This window comes from Mauremys reevesii, linkage group 16 (assembly GCF_016161935.1).
Source record: "Mauremys reevesii isolate NIE-2019 linkage group 16, ASM1616193v1, whole genome shotgun sequence".
NCBI lineage: Eukaryota > Metazoa > Chordata > Testudines > Geoemydidae > Mauremys > Mauremys reevesii.
This window is the reverse complement of record NC_052638.1, coordinates 36,733,600-36,751,471: the sequence shown is the minus strand read 5'-3', so window position 1 is coordinate 36,751,471 and position 17,872 is coordinate 36,733,600. Positions and strand designations below refer to the sequence as shown.

The 17,872-nt window shown below is 44.1% G+C and overlaps 1 protein-coding gene across 4 annotated transcripts in view; it reads right to left on the bottom strand.

Annotated features, from left to right (window-relative positions):
* Positions 1 to 621: 621 nt before the first annotated feature.
* The window catches only part of LOC120384280, a 31,949-nt gene continuing 14,698 nt past the window's right edge, over positions 622 to 17,872 (bottom strand). For all 4 annotated transcript variants that reach the window (XM_039502730.1, XM_039502733.1, XM_039502729.1 and 1 more), the window contains 9 exons: positions 17,730 to 17,798; positions 15,903 to 16,016; positions 14,477 to 14,592; positions 13,220 to 13,275; positions 10,320 to 10,372; positions 8,222 to 8,349; positions 6,777 to 6,933; positions 4,512 to 4,682; positions 622 to 1,066 (listed from right to left, as the gene is read on the bottom strand). In XM_039502730.1, coding sequence (XP_039358664.1) covers positions 4,550 to 4,682; positions 6,777 to 6,933; positions 8,222 to 8,349; positions 10,320 to 10,372; positions 13,220 to 13,275; positions 14,477 to 14,592; positions 15,903 to 16,016; positions 17,730 to 17,798 — 826 coding nt within the window. In that variant the 3' untranslated portion in view covers positions 622 to 1,066; positions 4,512 to 4,549. The remainder of the gene's footprint in view (positions 1,067 to 4,511; positions 4,683 to 6,776; positions 6,934 to 8,221; positions 8,350 to 10,319; positions 10,373 to 13,219; positions 13,276 to 14,476; positions 14,593 to 15,902; positions 16,017 to 17,729; positions 17,799 to 17,872) is intronic.

The following is a 17,872-nucleotide window of genomic DNA, read 5'->3' as shown; positions in this document are numbered from 1 at the left end:
ATATGCACGGAGGCTGTACTACCCTCTTAACCCTACAGGTGGCACACCCACCTAAACTGGTGTTAAGGCACATTGACAAGACTTAAACTGCAGCTGCACCGTGTATCTTCTTCTGCAGATACATGGGACTTCACTTTATAGGGCTCCAGGATCTTTCACAAGAATTATACTAATAAATAACACTGCATTTCTACTGTTTTATGGCACATTGTAACCATTCAGTGCTGTGAATAGAATGCAGATTTTTTTCTAAAAGCAGCAAAGAGTCCTGTGGCACCTTATAGACTAACAGACATATTGAAGCATGAGCTTTCGTGGGTGAATACCCACTTCATTGGATGCATCCGACAAAGTGGGTATCACCCACGAAAGCTCATGCTCCAATATGTCTGTTAGTCTATAAGGTGCCACAGGACTCTTTGCTGCTTTTACAGATCCAGACTAACACGGCTACCCCTCTGATATTAAAAATAAAGTAAGAGATTTTTGTATTCTTAGATATAAACCATAAACTTTCTACTAGAAGTTTTGGTATGAGTATTTAATATTTGCACATAGCGTTGTAGGTTTGAGTTCACTGATGAATATCCCTTTTAAAGAAGTGCTGTCATAGTCTCTTACTTTTTTTTGGTTCTGCTTCAGGTACAATTGTAGACAGACTAACAAATCTGGGTAGTTTACCACAAAATGTTCTGTGACCATTTTGTAGTGACTTCTAGAGACAAAGAAATCAAGGATATTGTTGGAGGGATTGTCAAGGATCATCTGGTCTTCCGACTACTACCCCATGCAACTCATCCATGTGGGCACTAATGATACTGCGAGGTATGACCCTCAACAGATCAGAAGTGACTACAGGGCTCTGGGAGTAAGGGTGAAGGAGTTAGGAGTGCAGGTGGTTTTCTCTTCAGTCCTTCTGGTCAAGGGTAGGGGCCCAGGCAGAGACAGATGCATTCTGGAGGTGAATGCCTGGCTGCGAGGACGGTGTCACCAGGAGAACTTCGGCTTCCTTGACCACGGGATGCTGTTCTAGGAAGAAGGACTTCTAAGCAGAGATGGGGTCCACCTATTGAGGAAGGGGAAGAACATATTTGAATACACACTGACTAATCTCATGAGGAGGGCTTTAACTAGGTTCGAAGGGGGCAGGTGACCAAAGCCCACAGGTAAGTCGAAAACATGGAGACCTGGGAGAAGAGTCAGAATTTGGGGGGAGACTGGATTGTTATAGCTGGGATAAAGGAGAGACAAGACAGAACGAAGGGTGTGTGGGGGAATCAAATCAGTAGCTTAGATGTCTGTATACTAATGCGAGTAGTATGGGGAATAAGCAGGAAGAACTCGAAATGCTAGTAAATAAATACAACAATGACATAGTTGGCATCACAGAGACTTGGTGGGATAATATGCATGACTGGAATATTGGTATAGAAAGGTACAGATTGCTCAGAAAGGACTGGCGGGGGAAAAGGGAGGAGGTGTTGCCTTATATATTAAAAATGTATACACTTGGACTGAGGTTGAGAAGGAAATAGGAGACAGACTTGTTGAAGGTCTCTGGGTAAGGATAAAAGGGGTAAAAACAGGGGTGATGTCATGGTCGGGGTCTATTACACACCACCTAACCAGGAAGAAGAGGTGGATGAGGCTTTTTTTAAACAATTAACAAAATCATCCAAAGCACAGGACTTGGTGATGATGGGGAACTTCAACTACCCAGACATCTATTGGGAAAATAACACAGCAGGGCACAGATTATCCAACAAGTTCTTGGAATGTACGGGAGACCATTTATTTTATTTCAGAAGGTGGGAAAGCTACTAGGGGAGAGGCTGTTCTAGATTTGGTTTTGACAAATAGGGAGGAACTGGTTGAGAATTTGAAAGTGGAAGGCAGCTTGGGTGAAAGTGATCATGAAAGGACAGAGTTCATGATTCTAAGGAATGGTAGGAGGGAGAACAGCACAATAAAGACAGTGGATTTCAAGAAGGCAGACCTTAGCAAACTCAGGGAGTTGGTAGGTGAGATTCCCATGGGAAGCAAGTCTAAGGGAAAAACAATTGAAGACAGTTGGCAGTTTTTCAAAGAGACATTATTAAGGGCACAAGAGCAAATGGTCCCACTGCCTAGGAAAGTAAGTATGGCAAGAGGCCACCCTGGCTTAACCAGGAGATCTTCAGTGATCTAAAAATCAAAAAAGAGTCCTACAAAAAGTGGAAACTAGGTCAAATTACAAAGGATGAATATAAACAAACAACACAAGTATGTTGGGACACAATTAGAAAGGCCAAGGCACAAAACGAGATCAAACTAGCTAGAGACATAAAGGGTAACAAGAAAACATTCTACAAATACATTAGAAGCAAGAGGAAGACCAAGGACAGGGTAGGCCCGTTACTCGGGGGGCGGGGAATAATAACAGAAAACGTGGAAATGGCAGAGGTGCTTAATGACTTCTTTGTTTCAGTTTTCACCAAGAAGGTTGGTGGTGATTGGACGTCTAACATAGTGAATGCCAGTGAAAATGAGGTAGGATTAGAAGCTAAAACAGGGAAAGAACAAGTTAAAAATTACTTAGACAAATTAGATGTCTTCAAGTCACCAGGGCCTGATGAAATGCATCCTAGAACACTCAAGGAGCTGACTGAAGAGATATCTGAGCCATTAGCGATTCTCTTTGAAAAGTCATGTGTCACGGAGTGTGGGGGAGACAAGGCCCTGCACCCCCGGCTTCCTGCAATTCACCATGACTTTCAGCCAGCCAGTAAAACCAAAGGTTTATTTAGATGACAGGAACACAGTCCAAGATCAGTCTTGCAGGTACAGACAACAGGACCCCCTCAGTTAGGTCCCTCTTGGAGCGGGGATGGGGGGCAGGGAGGCCAGAGCCCTATCTCGGCTCCCCTCCATTTTCCCAGCCAGCTCCAGACTGAAACTCCCTCCAGCCATCTCACTCAACCCCGGCTCCTCCCCTACCCTTTGTCCAGTTTCCTGGGCAAAGGTGTCACCTGGCCCCCAACCCCCTTCCTGGGTTCTCATATTACGTGCTCAGGTATCCTCCCTCAAGGAAAGTCTCCCATCCCCAGTGCAGACAGTCCCAGCAAAACTCCCCTGCAACCTTCCCAGGTCAAGACTCCCCACTCAGTATTCAAAGAACACATTAATAACATTCCCAGTTCGTCACATCATGGAAGGTGGGAGGGATTCCAGAAGACTGGAAAAGGGCAAATATAGTGCCCATCTATATAAAGGGAAATAAGGACAACCCAGGGAATTACAGACCAGTCAGCTTAACTTCTGTACCCAGAAAGATAATGGAGCAAAAATGAAGCAATCAATTTGCAAACATTTAGAAGAAAATAAGGTGATAAGGTTAAAGTATAAAGATTGCGGACGATACCAAAGTGGGAGGGTTGAAAGTGCTTTGGAGGATAGGATTAAAATTCAAAATGATCTGGACAAACTGGAGAAATGCTCTGAAGTAAATAGGATGAAATTCAATAAGGACAAATGCAAAGTACTCCACTTAGGAAGGAACAATCAGTTGCACGCATACAAAATGGAAAATGACTGCCTAGGAAGGAGTACTGCGGAAAGGGATCTGGGGGTCATAGTACACCACAAGCTACATATGAGTCAACAGTTTAACGCTGTTGCAAAAAAAGCAAACATCATTCTGGGATGTATTACCAGGACTGTTGTAAACAAGACACAAGAAGTAATTCTTCTGCTCTACTCTGTGCTGATTAGGTCTCAACTGAAGTATTGTGTCCAGTTCTGGGCACCACATTTCAGGAAAGATATGGACAAATTGGAGGAAGTCCAAAGAGTAACAAAAATGGTTAAAAGTCTAGAAAACATGACCTATGAGGGAAGATTGGGGAAAAAATGGGTTTGTTTAGTCTGGAAAAGAGAAGGCTGAGAAGGGGACATGATAACACTTTTCAAGTACATAAAAGGTTGGTACAAGGAGAAGGGAGAAGAATTGTTCTTCTTAACCTCTGAGGGTAGGACAAGAAGCAATGGGCTTAAATTGCAGCAAGAGAGGTTTAGGTTGGACATTAGGAAAACCTTCCTAACTGTCAGGTTAGTTAAGCTCTGGAATAAATTGCCTAGGGAAGTTGTGGAATCTCCATCATTGGAGATTTTTAAGAGCAGGTTAGACAAACACCAGTCAGGAATGGTCTAGATAATACTTAGTCCTGCCATGAGTGCAGGGGACTGGACTAGATGAGTTCTCGAGGTCCCTTCCAGTCCTATGATTCTATGAAACTCTCTCCAAATATCTATTTTGACAGTCCAATGCACTCTGCTTTGCTCAGTATAGGACCCAATTGTCAAACTTCTCAAGGTCTCTTTCAGTCCTATGATTCTATGATATAGCTTGAGTTTCCAAGACTGACCTGCCACATACATACATTTATAACAACACAGATGTCACTGCAAAACTCCACAGCCTGGAAACTGGAGAGCTGAAGGTTGAAAGATCCTGGCTCCTTGTGAAAACTCACCTTGTTCCTGAGCTGCTTCTTTAACTATGTGAGCTGATCTAGCTGTGGTCTCCTTTGCCCTCCGCGTCCCCGGTACATTGAGAGTGCTCTTCAGTGAATTTGGAGCTGGCAGGAACGGATGGCTCCTTCAGCCTAGAGCCAGAATTAGGAATAAGCTGCCCAGTAGCATCTCTAGAAGTATAGAAATGATGCATGTTATGCCACCGTGGTAGGGAAGAAGAGGAGTAAGACTGTCTTTCTGTCATGAATACTACATTCTCAACATGTATGTATGTCACTCAGTGCAGGTCAGGCGAGATCAGTGGTTCTCAACCTATTTACCATTGTGGGCTGCATGAACACTATATACTACCTATATGGCCCTGAGGATGTCACATGAGCCGCAGCTGTGTGCTGATTGGGCTGCAAGCGGCCCATGGGCCACGGGTTGAGAACCACTGGTCTACATGACCATGGTGGCCCCTTCTGGCCTTAAAGTCTATGAGTCTAATAAGCTATCGGGTTACCTGGCAACAGTCTTAGACCACAATTTTCAGAAGTAACTAATGTTCCACTGGAGTCCAGTTTTAGATACCTTAAAGGAGTCCAGTTTTCAGAAAGTGCTGAGCACCCATCCTCTGAACTTCATAACCCTTTAAGATGTTTGAAGTTGAGTCCTGGAAATCATTACTAATTTTGGAAAAACTTGGGCTTAATCTTTTACTGGATTCTCTAGTGAATCAGAAATAATCATACTTCTCAGCACAGCCGAGTGAACAATTTGCAGTGAAAAATGTATTTGGTGACTGTAGCCTTTTCTCCTGTTTACAAGTTGTGACAATTTGAGTAACCTGTCTATGTACCGTTTATGAATTCTGGTTAATTTTATACAAGTGTTGTATCATCAAAGGCTTCACTGTGTAGTGAGTCAACCGTGGGCTGATAGGGTCCTTGACATATCACAGAATAAACAAAAAGAAGTCGTTAACCGTAACAGCTGGGCTCTGGCTGAACAGTGGGTATGCTAAGGGCGATGCCTGAGCTGGCAAACCCATTCAACCAAGTTTATCTGTAGGGGAGTGGAGAGTGGAAAATGTCCCAATGGGAAAACATCGAAACCAGGAGCTACTGCTCACATTTAAAAACTCAGAGGGACTCAGAGAAAAGGGAATCTTAGGCAGGAGAGGAATAGAAGAGCATGCTTTCATAGCAGAGAGGGTCTTCTTTGAACTGTGGGACCAGCCAAGCCAAAGGAAGCTGGTTGGAAGAGTGGAAGACTCCATGTTCTAGAAAAGGAGCCATAATGTGAGAGGTGCAGGAGAGGGGGACTTGGGATCCTGAAAGGACATTGCTTCAAATCCTGAAGAACACTCCAGAATGGTAAGGAAACTGAGGCAGGGATGGGATAGAGAGGTTGTAGTGTTTAATTTAGACCTATACATTTCTTGTGCTGTCTCAAGTAAAGAGTAATTGTTTGAAAATCCCTATTGCAGCATCTGGGTGTTACGTGCTTTATCTATGATGTGTCCCTGGAGAAGTAAACTGTAATCCAGAGTGACCCCGAGGCTGGAGCTGTAAGAAAGGAGCTTAAGCAACTGGAGATTCTGGGGGAGCTGGCATAAGTCACTGGGTCTTGGCATTTGGAGCCTAGTTCTCAGCTCTCAGAAGGACGTGTTAAATGGAGGAGCTGCACCCCAAGAGTGTGCCTCAAGACCCAAACCAGAGGCAGTGCCACACAGCATGTGGGCCCAAAAGAACAGCCTGGTGAATGGCCAGCAGAGGGAGCTTTACCAGGGCTGTGTCCAAAGTTACCCATGAACAAAGGATGAGTTTATTCATACTCTGTCTGCTACTTGCAATTGTTTGACAAATCTTTCAGCTGAACAAATTTCAGCCTTGAGATGGCCAAAGTGCTGTTTGTGAATGGATAATGCTCGTGATTCATTATTTACATAATGTGACAGGCCACCCAATTGACATAGTCTTGTTCATTTTCCCAGAGCAGATGGCCTTCCAACTCACAAAGCCAGCAGGAGATTCAAGCCCCTGTGATGCACACATAGACACAAGAAAACATGCATAAGTATTCAGGGCAGTTTTGTTTTGCACAAATGTTCTTTGGAACAAACGGTGCTTGTGCAAACGTTCACAGAAAGCAAACAACAGTGAATGCCACGGCTGGCAATTCAGATGTGTGCTTTTTGTTCGAAAGCATATTGGTTTGCTATCTCCACTCAGGTCTCAGTATAAGAATAATTTCTCTACTCCTGTATACCAGGATCTCACCTGTAATAAAATTCAACCAAGCCCCAGCCTGGGACTGTCCGATTCAGTTGGAAATCAGCAATGCACTCATGGAATACGCCTGTTCCGGTTAAACCATTATATACCACAGGGCGAGCCTGCTTGTCCAGCATAGCACAAACCTCAAAGAACTGGCCACCTTAGGAAGGGAAAATGTAGGCAGGTTTCCTTGACCATATGACAGAGTACTTAGTCGAGATGAAACAAGCAAGAGCTTTATGTTGATTTCATACAGTTCCCCCACCCCTAAACCTTTTTTTAAAAAAAATATTTCTAAGTGTTTTGTGTACATTTTGAACATTTTTTTCTAAAGCTTCTTTGGCCCTCCACCATTCTAGGTGTTTTCGAGCAGCTGGTTCCCCAAGCCAAAATGGGAGCTTTGACCAAAGGAGATTGGAAATTTCAACGCTCATTTCCCGGATAGTTAAACCTGAGCAACACAGGGATGTTCAGCGCAGTTGGGGATTTGAAATCCTCTGGTACAGCTACCTGAGGCTCCTGGCTGCCAAAGAATTACACATGTGCTTATACTTAAGCACTCCAATAGCCTCACTGAAGCCAAGGAGACTACGCCAATGCTTAAAGTTAAGCACATGTGTGGGTATGTCTATGCAGCAACTAGATACCTGTGGCTGACCCATGCCAGCCAACTCAGGCTCACGGGGCTCAGGCTGCAGGGGCTCTGAGACCCTCCCACCTCGCAGGGTCCTAGTGCCTGGGCTCCAGCCCATACCCAGAAGTCACACAGCCATGAAACAGCCCCACAACCCAAGCCCAAGCGGGTGTCTAGTTGCTGTGTAGACACACCCTGTACGTCTTTGCGGGTGAAAAAGAGTCTGGTAGCTGGACCCTTTGAGAGATAATCACACACAATTAAACCACACCAGGATAAATACAATTATAATAGTGACTTGTAGCAGGATGTTCTGGCTAGTGAAGGGACAGTCTGGAACTTACAGCCAATACAGCCTGGGTGCAACCATGGAGCACCCTGCCCCACCCTTGGGGCTAGGCTATATACACAAGAAAAGGGAGCTTAGTGAGAGAGGAGACCAGAAGCCATGCTGACTGCAGCCCCCTCTCCCCACACACATCACGAGCCTGACCTAGACCCTAGAGACTTTGTTTTTCTGACCATGGTTGCTCTGACTCAAGGCCCTGACTCCCAGAACATTTTAGAATCACTAGGAACTCTGCTGGCTGGGTTGGGTTGGAGAGGGGACATGCTTGTTAGTTTGATTTTGGTCTCCCCCTCCTTGTATTCTGTACATGGGATCTCTGGAAAATACAGCAATCGAATAGAGCATCTTGCAAAATTCCCCTTGCTTGTACCTGTCTTATAATTCAGTGAAGTTATTTCCTAGACGCTAAAGCATTTTGTTTAGTACTGAAAAAAACTGAAGATGACCTGACTTCCTTTAACTTACCTGCAGTGAAACTGACTTGGTATAAATCTCTGATAAAACCATCATCCGCCATTTCAGCCAGGGAGGCACTGGACCAATCAATACCAGCCTTCTTCCCATCGGGGAAAAGAACATAACCTACAGCGAGACTGAGAGAAACAAAAAACAGAACACGGCTGGGGCAGGTCACTGTTTCCGATGCTCAATTAAAACGAACAACGTCTTTCATGGGACAGAATGCTGGCCCTTTAAGGGATGCTACAGGCAGGTACCACCCTAATTCTGATCCAGCACAGAACTGAGGATGAGTGGTTCCCGGAGGACCCCTGGGAACTGTAGATGGATGGTAATGCATGCTGGGAAAGGGAGCAAGGAAACTAAAGATCTCTTTGCTCTTTAGTAACAAGAGTAGGCAAGAAGCAAGTCTTTCAATGAGGCTCTTGAGAGGAAGACAGTGAAGAGACGTAGGAGAGCCAGTTGGATAGAAGGGTCAGCAGTCAAAAAGGCTGACAGTGTTAGGAGCTATTAGAAGATATAGAAAATAAGACAGAATATACCATAATGCCCCTAAATAAATCCATGGTGTTCCCCCACCTTGAATACTCTGTCCAGATCTGGCCACCCCATCTCAAAAAAGTGGAACAGGAAAAGGTTTGGAGAAAAGCAACAAAGATGATCACGGGTATGGAATGGCTTCGTACGAGGAGAGATTAAAGAGATTCCGGCTGTTTAGTTTAGAAAAGAAACGATGAAGGGGACATAATAGAGGTCTATAAAATCAGGAATGGTGTGGAAAAAGTGAATAGATACAGCGCAAAAACTAGGGGTCACACAATGTAATTAATAGGCAGCAGGTTTAATGCAAACAAGATAGAATTGCCAGGGGATGTTGTGGAGGCCAAAAGTATAAATGGATTAAAAAAAGAACTAGCTAAGTTCATGGAGAATAGGTCCATCAAAGGCTGTTAGCCAAGATGCTCAGGGATGCAACCCCATGCTCAGGGAGACCCTGAAGCTCTGACTGCCAGAAACCAAGAGGCGAAGACAGGGCTGGATCTCTCCAAAATTGCCCCGTTCTGTACACGCCCTCTGAGACTCTGGTACTGGCCATTGTCAAACTCAGGATATTGTGCTAGATGGACCACTAGTCTGACCCAGTATGGCAGTTCTTATGAACCTCAGGGAAGGGGAATTTTTATGGATTTTACGACAGAGCTGGGGGGCTAGCTAGAAAAGGTTGTGAAGGCCTGAGAAAAGATGATGTTAAGCTAAAAATCCAGAAGTCACCAAATCCAGGAAGGGGAGTTCTAAAGTTTGAGTCTAAATATTGTTGAAAACATACACACTAGCCCATTTCACTGGAAACTTTAAACCGCCTGCCTTTAAGCTGTAAACTGATTCCTCAAGGTAAAAAGACTGGGACTCCTGGATTTATTTCCCCACAATGACTCCTGATCTGTTTGTGTCCTCTGGGTAAGTCACTTAACCACTCCATTTCAATTTGCCCATCAGTAAAATGGTTATAATGTGTCCTGATTCATGCAGGGCCACCCAGAGGATTCAGGGGACCTGGGGCAAAGCAATTTCGGGGGCCCCTTCCATAAAAAAAAGTTGCAATACTATAGAATACTGTATTCTTGTGGGGGCCCCTGCAGGGCCCGGGGCCTGGGGCAAATTGCCCCACTTGCCCCCCCCCCCTCCCCGGGCAGCCCTGGATTCATGAAGTTGATGTGAGATTGTATTAATGTTAGTAAAGTGCTTTGAGATTTCAGATTTCAGATGCTATATAAGTTCTTTCTTGTTAATAGCTACGTTAGTATCACACCGACTACAAAAGGCCAGATTTTAAATGCTTGCCTCCAATCTTTCACTTGCAAGTGCACATAAAATAACTTGGATCTCTGGAAGTGCTCAATTGGTGCTTGTAAATCATATACTTAGACAGTTGAATGATCTAAACAGAGACTGCAAATAGCTGAAGGTGAAAGCTGGACTCATGATTATTTGCAACCACAAAACTGGGGGCAAAAACCAAGGTCTGGCTGTGGTCTGGAAGAAAACCTGGCCATTCCAGTGCAGAAGAAGGCAAGTATAAGTTCCAGAGGCTGCTTGAACTTACTGTGTTGTAGTTGCTGGTACACAAATAATAGTTAAGTGCGCTGACGTCCCATCCTGTAAGAAAAAGAGCAGAGCTGGGAAAGTATTCTCATTGCTTGGAGCAGATGAGACACCTGAGTTTATGATGCTACTAATCAAAATAATTCCTATTTGCCACTTTCTTCCAGAAAGCCACTGATCTCCTAAAATGAGACATTCCAGAGAAGAGCAGGCTTATGTAGCATTTTACTATTGCATGTTGCCAAACTTTCTTGATATATCAACTTAAGTACTAGACACTTTATATTTCCCGTGAAAAGCATTCAGTAAATGTGAGGCAGACAATTCAAACCAGACACATTAAGGACTAACCTTGATGCAGCGGTGATGTTTAATGGCTTTATGTGTTTTCAGAGAGAGGGTGTTTTGGCACAGCGTAATGGCATTGCATGGAAGAAGCCATGGAGATGAATGGGAGAAGGATACCCAAAGGGAGCATAGAAGGACCACGCAGCCAGCAGTAGCAGTACAATGAGCACAGGCAGTAGCAGCAGTAAGAAATGAAAGCCGACACAGAGTTAAGGACTAGAAGTGTCTGGGAACAGTACATAGGAAAATTTTTAAATAAAGAAGCAAATGCGCCTTCCTTCTTTTCATACCTGCCCCTACCTTGATTCTAAGGCTCTAGAGTATGTTCCTTTCCTGCCATTGTTGTGTAAATTTCAGCCCATCATGAGTTGCATATACACACAAAGGAAGGGGGCCAACTCTCTCCCAGTCAAACACTTACTCCTTCCTATCAAAGCAAAGATGTGGGTGGCTTCTAATCAAAAGGTGGAAATAATTTTAACTTCTAAGGTTATGTGTCCACTGCAAAAACAGATCCAGTCTCAGAGCCCACCTCAACTGCCTTGGGCCCACGCTATGAGGCTGGAGCCTGGGCTCTGAGACCCTCGCCTGGTTTCAGAGTGTGAACTCCAGCCCGAGTAGGAATGTCTACACTGCTATTTTAAGCCCCGTAGCATGAGTCAGTTGATCTGGGCTGTGAGAATTCACTGCCGGAAGGATGGGGAGGTGTTCACTGTAGCCATATGCTCCGTAACTTTAAACAAACTGCTGGGGGGGTATCACCTGGTGATAAGAATTGTATACTCCAGCGGATCAGTCCTACCCTACGACACATCTGCACAATGTTGCATGTTAAATCAAGGCAGCTGCATTCATGCATACTAGATTTTACAGGGCATGAAGTGATGTTGGCCGCGTAAGATTGAGCCCTCTCATTCTGTTTCTTTGCTTGGGAGTTTATCTCTTGAAATGCGGACATTTTGGAATTCCCTACACCTATATCAACACAGGAACTGCCTTCTAAGAAGCCTTTGCCTGGCAAGATGCCCAAGTTTGGATTCCCCCCGTGAATAATTCCACCAGCCCAGCTGCTCATAGCAGGATGTTTCCGCACATTCCTTCAGCATAGCCACAAAAATGTATCATGGGAAAGAAACAAGATGGAAATATGTGCAGAGCCTTTCATTTTAGAGCTGACTTAGAACGTTGCAAACCCTCAGCTGGTCTAAATCAGGGTAGCTCCAAGTCCATTGACGTCAAAGGAACTGTGCCAATTTACAGGAGCTGAGAATCTGTCCCCAGAAGTGATGAACTGTCACCCGCAGAGATGGGCAGTCTGTTGCAAGGACCCACAGCCAGATCAAAACAAGATGCCTGGCAAAGGAGGAATGAGAAATTGAGAAGCTAGCGAAATAAATGTAAGTGCACTGGAGGGAGGCGGGGAATCCCAGACATAAGGACATTTTATAAATCTGCTCTGCTGCTATTTCAGGAGTGGGACTGTGGTGACATTCCTGATAACAGAGAAGTTGCAAATCAGAATTGGGGCTAGGAAAAGATGTAAAGTTTTGAGTGAAACATGGGAGGAAACAAACAGATATTTTAGAAGCAGTTTCCCTGGGAATGGAAAATGGCAAGAATGGATTTGTATCACCCTGACATATACCCTTAGAGGAAATGAAATATCACCTTCAAAAAGGATTAACAGCCACATCCTTAGAGTCCTCATGCATGAACTTTTCTAGAGAAAACAACTAATGCTGCAGTACCCACCAATCACACGCTGAGAACTCATTCTCAGTAGCACATTCTGAAGCTTCAACGTTATTGTAACGCGTGCAGCTCCAATCCCCTGTCAATTTCCCTTGTGCAACGGGAATCCCCAGGTGGAATAGAGCCTGCACAGTAACTTTGTGCCACACCCTCAAATCTAGATTGGGGGGCGGGGGAAGGAGCAGCAGGTGGCAATCCCAGGGGAAAGGGTGTGTGGCTGGGGCATCCCTATACCCGGCAATCCCCAGTTGCAGGAGCAGATCCTTGGGGTTGTGGACAGCCAAGGATAAATTAGAGCCGTGCTCAAATTTGTACCAAGGCATCGGACTGGTCAGACCAAACGGAAGGAACTTAAAAATGGCTTGAAGTGGGAGGGACGGGGGGTGGCAGGCGTTCTGTGCCAAGCACAGCTCAGACAGACCAGAGGATCTGAACCATTATCTGATGTCTCAGAGGATGACAACTGCCCACCCACGCACCTAGCAAATTGCACAATGTGACTATCTCAAGATGATCATTTGCCATTAATCTTCTTGTGTGTTCACTGTATAAACAAACATCTCGGATATGCTTAACGAGGTCAGAGTCCAGCAAGCACGTGCTACTGAGAACTTGTTCAGGGAGTGTTAATGTTAGGTTTGGCAACGAGACAACTTGCTAAAAGGCAAGGTCTAAAGATGTGGCTGTTATGAGATTTGATTTCCTCCTAGGATATTGCTTCTGGATGTTCAGACATATCCTACAAGTCGAGTGAAGTTTGCATTTGATCTCTAGAGTGCTGAAAGGCACGATAAGACCTACCTCACAATGCATCAAAATCATGATGTATCGGTAAATCTCAGCCCAGTTTCGGATGCCTGGGGGGAAAAATTGAGAATATGTGCTTGAAAGTTCACCTTTATTGAACACTTTAAGCACAAGCATTTATATAAAGGTATCTGGCTTCCTTATCTTTAGCCAGATAAATGCTCTACCAGGCAATCACATACTAAGGTTATAAAAATGCCTGTAGGTAGAAATATCAATGAAACTGTTCTTATTAAGGATTTAATTTTAGACCTGACTAATGTTAATTAGCTGCAATCCTAGCTAGGGGCCAAACATTCCCCTTTAACTTGTTCAAGGCCCCAAAGCTAGCGAGCAGGGCTATATGGCTGTAGGCATCTGCTTGCCCAGTGCAGCTCAGAGGATAGACTCCAGGGTAGTGGCATGACCCCCACAGGATAGACTCTGCTGTGACGAGGAAAGCTCTTCAGAACGAATTCAAATACTTAACTGGGTTAGTATCAACAGGCTAGCAGAGCCCCCTTACTCTGCACTGACCTAACCAATCCTGGGGACAGGCCTGTAGCTCTGGTGAGGGTTTCCATGGATCCTAAACCCCTTTCCCCGTTGTGCAGGAACCACAGAGGCTAATGCTGCCTAGAGGAAGCAGACGCCCTTGCTGAAGTGGAGGGAGGTAGGGACGCCTGTGAATGGGGGCGGGGGAGCTCAGAGTGAGCTCTCCACAAACAACACCCGTGTGGGGGGAGGTTGTAGGGCCTTATCTACCCCACGCACGACTCCTCCATCCTATGCACACACACTGCTTACATGCAAGGCTGGAAGGAATCTTTGACCCTAGTGGGCCCCTTAGCCAGACATTAGCACCATTTCAGAGCTGTCAGCTGGCTCCGATTGTGGGGTTGGACAAAGAAGGAGTCTTCAGTCTCTCAGATTGTCTCTCAGCCATATGGGCCATGGAGAGGGATGAAGTTTTAGGCACTCCCTCTGCTAGAGGAATGCGGCTGGATGGTCACAAGACAGCGTTTTCTCCCAGCACAAGCTTTGTTTGGCATTTCAAGTGAGAAATCATGAATGAACTTGCAGTGGGAAGATTCTGATCATTGCATATCATAAATTCAGCTGCAAAATGGTTTTTGTTAAACAATTGTAGATCTAATCGTGAAACAGATCATTTTACAAGTCACACTTAAGGGTGATTATGCCGCAATACTTAATAGCCACAGTGATAACCTCTAGGTTGCCAAGTAATTGAATCGTTCAGGATATTGTTACCATACGAGTGGCTCCGAACGCCTCTCAGAGAGACCTCTTTCTTCCCATGACCTTCAATTTCAATTTCTCCTATAGACTGGCCCCACTGTTCATAACGAGAATGTTGTTCCCCATTTCTGGAAAAAAAAAAGGGGTGGGGAGGAGATCATGCAGCTAAGAAACAAAGCTTCTTATTCAAACACACTCCCCAACCCCCAGTCAGAAAAGGGCTGATACTGTTATGAAAGACACACAGACTTCAGAACATCTGGATCCCAGCTGCAAGTTGTCAGACATATTTTTGAGTTTTAAGAATATTGCTACGAACTGTTTAGCCTATAAACAGGTTATACAAAAAGACACCCTGAGGCTATATAAGAAGTTCTTCCCCTCCTAAAATAATTGCCCTCTTTTTTCCCTACAAAAGTGACAGTTCAGTAGTTGCCACTTAAAAGTCAGCATATGTCAACAACGATCTCACTGTATTTCCCTATACTTAGAATAAGAGAGACAATTTTCTTAGGCCTTTTCTTCTCTGCCTCATCAGCTAAGTCTACGGTGCGAGCGAGGGTTGTGATTCCCCTGCTCATGTACACATGCATGAGTATAAATAGCAGTGCAGCCACAGTAACATGAGCAGCAGCAGCGGTGGCAGGGCTGAGCTGAGCACCAGTTTCAGGCAAGTTCATACTTGGCACGGCTCGACCATGCTCCGCTGTCGTTCCCACAACTACATTGTTCTTTATACTCTTGGGAGCTACGGCGAGTGTGTGCACACGAGCAGGTGAATCACACCCCCTAGCTCCCGGTGTAGACACTGCCTCGGTGTAATGGGGTAGTAATTTACACCTGCACAAAGTGGGTGTAAAACGCTGCCATGTCAGAAGAGACAGAGTAGCATTTTTTACTCATTTCACAGACACACACTTGCCTACACCAGGTGCCAGGCAGTCGAGAGAAAGGGTCAAATCAGGATCGGAATCCCGCTGTGCTAGATGTTGTAAAAAACACCAAGAATGAAATGGTCCCTGCCCCAAAGTACTTGCTGCCAAAGCCCCGCTAAAGCCTATGGGATCCCAGGTGAGTGAGGGGCCTGCACAGAATGCATACCAGGATCGGGGTCTAAATTATGTGCATAGCAACTATTGGCAAATGCTGACTCCTTACTGGTGACTACCGTATTTTACAATAAAAATGTATCTTATGTATGCATCTAGGCCAGGAGGAGCAAAGTTCTTTAATGTACAGATTTAAATTAAATTATTCTTATAAAAGAATAAAGAATACACACAACCTTCAGAACAAAGGCAGAAACTTACACAGACGTTGACTGTATCTGATCAGCTTTATTATGAATTGGTCTGCGGAAAAACTAGCTGGTAATACTAGCTGGGCCAGTAAAGCAAAAGTTACCATCAACTCCAGAAGAGTTAAAACTGTCTCTCACTCTTTGATTCTCCGGAAGAACTCTGCACTCCACTTTTCCAAAGCAATGGCATGTGCAAACACTTTCGGGTGACTGTCAAGGTTAAAGTCAAATATATCTGTTAAGGAAGTCCAGCTACAAAAGAAGAGAAAGCAAAATCTCATCAGTTTTCAGTTTGGATTGAGTCAAACCCTGCAATCCTGACTCAGACAAAGCTTCAGTTTGTCTGCAGGATTTGTGCCTTTGAATTTCTCATGCTTGGAATCTTCTGATTTTTACAATAGTTCTAGATATTACAGTTCTCTAGGAAAAAGAACAAGGGATCAATGGAGAAACCATGATGCAAAGATGCAATTACTGCATAGCAGCACTGGACATGTCAGCTAATGGCAGTGGAGATAGCAAAAGATTCTAATCTGTGATACTGCTGCCTCGTTTTCTCTCGTGATCTATTGTAACGTACACGCTCCATGTTGTAGCACAAATGCCATGTCATTTTGTCAGCAGAATTTGGATGGAAAGTGAGTAGCCACACCCTATAGATCAGGAGGAGTAGGCAACCACAAATCAAACGCAGGCCAACTCTACATTACAAAAAGCCATGATGGTCTGGGGTGGGAAGACATACGATCCCTGATTGACATGTGTGTGCTGGCAAAAGTCCATAGTAAAGACACAGTTATATCTGCCTATATTTTCTATGCTGTTGTCACTTCCCAGCAGCATATCAGAGCAGGCAGACAGTTACATGAAGAGTTGGCTCTGTGCACTATTTGCATGCACATATCATCAAAGTACTCTGGAGAATACAGCCCTTAGAAAAAAATTGTTCTGAAAATATAATCTTAATTAGGGTGACCAGATAGCAAGTGTGAAAAATTGGGATGGGGTGGAGGGTAATAGGCACCTATATAAGAAAAAGCCCCAAATATCAGGACTGGCCCTATAAAATCGGGACATCTGGTCACCCTAATCTTAATAAACTAAAAAAATTCTAAATATTACTCAAGATCATTTTAATAAGCTTGATTTTTCCCAGTTTACAGATTGCTTAAGGGAGATGGAAAGTTGTGGGCTGTTTTAAGGGACACTATAAAAATGTGAATCTAACTCTAGATTACAACATTCCTTTCCCCACCAGTTTTGACCCTTGCTATGATGCAGACATTGGATTTGTTTCTTACACAGTCCATCACGGAGCTGCTCAGTTTAATTCTTTGTGTATATATTTCTGTCATTGATGCGATGCGTCAAATCCCACGCTTGGATATGCATGCAAAATTCCAAGTCCATAGATAGGCAAAAGCAGACGGTGGCTCTGTGTTAGTTTGCTTGTATTCTCTTTCCTAACTACATGATTATAGCCACAGCAGCCTTACTATAAACTATGGTTGTTCATTACTCTTTTTTTTTTACCCACCACTTTTGCACAAATACAGAAAATATATGAATAGTGGCATCTAGATGCCCCAGGAGACTATAAAACTTTTTAAAGAGGCCTAACTTTGCCAATTAAGCATATGGCAGCTTTCCTTTAAATTAAAAGTTCCAAAATATAAGTAAAGTTTTTGCTGTAGTGAGTTAATAAAATGACAAATTGCTTTACAGCACACTCAGGCAATGATTAGGTAACAGATTTGTATTTATCAGGCCAATCCTCAATAAATGATATTAGTAATTTAAACGGGAATGTTTTTATACATACAGGAGAAAATTCACCCTGAGTTGAAGGACAAAACAAGGTCCGTGCACAGCTTAAGCAGAATTAGAATGGGTCAAGATCCGGCCCACAACTTATTTGTACTCTTACAAAAAAAAAATGGATGCATCAAACAGCCATGTTCTTACTGGAAAGAGAATTTAACGTGGACAAGTTCGCCCTCCTCTTCCTTCCACTGATGCCGATAGGGTCCTTTTCTGGAAGATCAGACATGTTGTTATCTTGCCTTGTTTCTGTATCAGCAGCCTTATTTACCAACATTCCTTACATT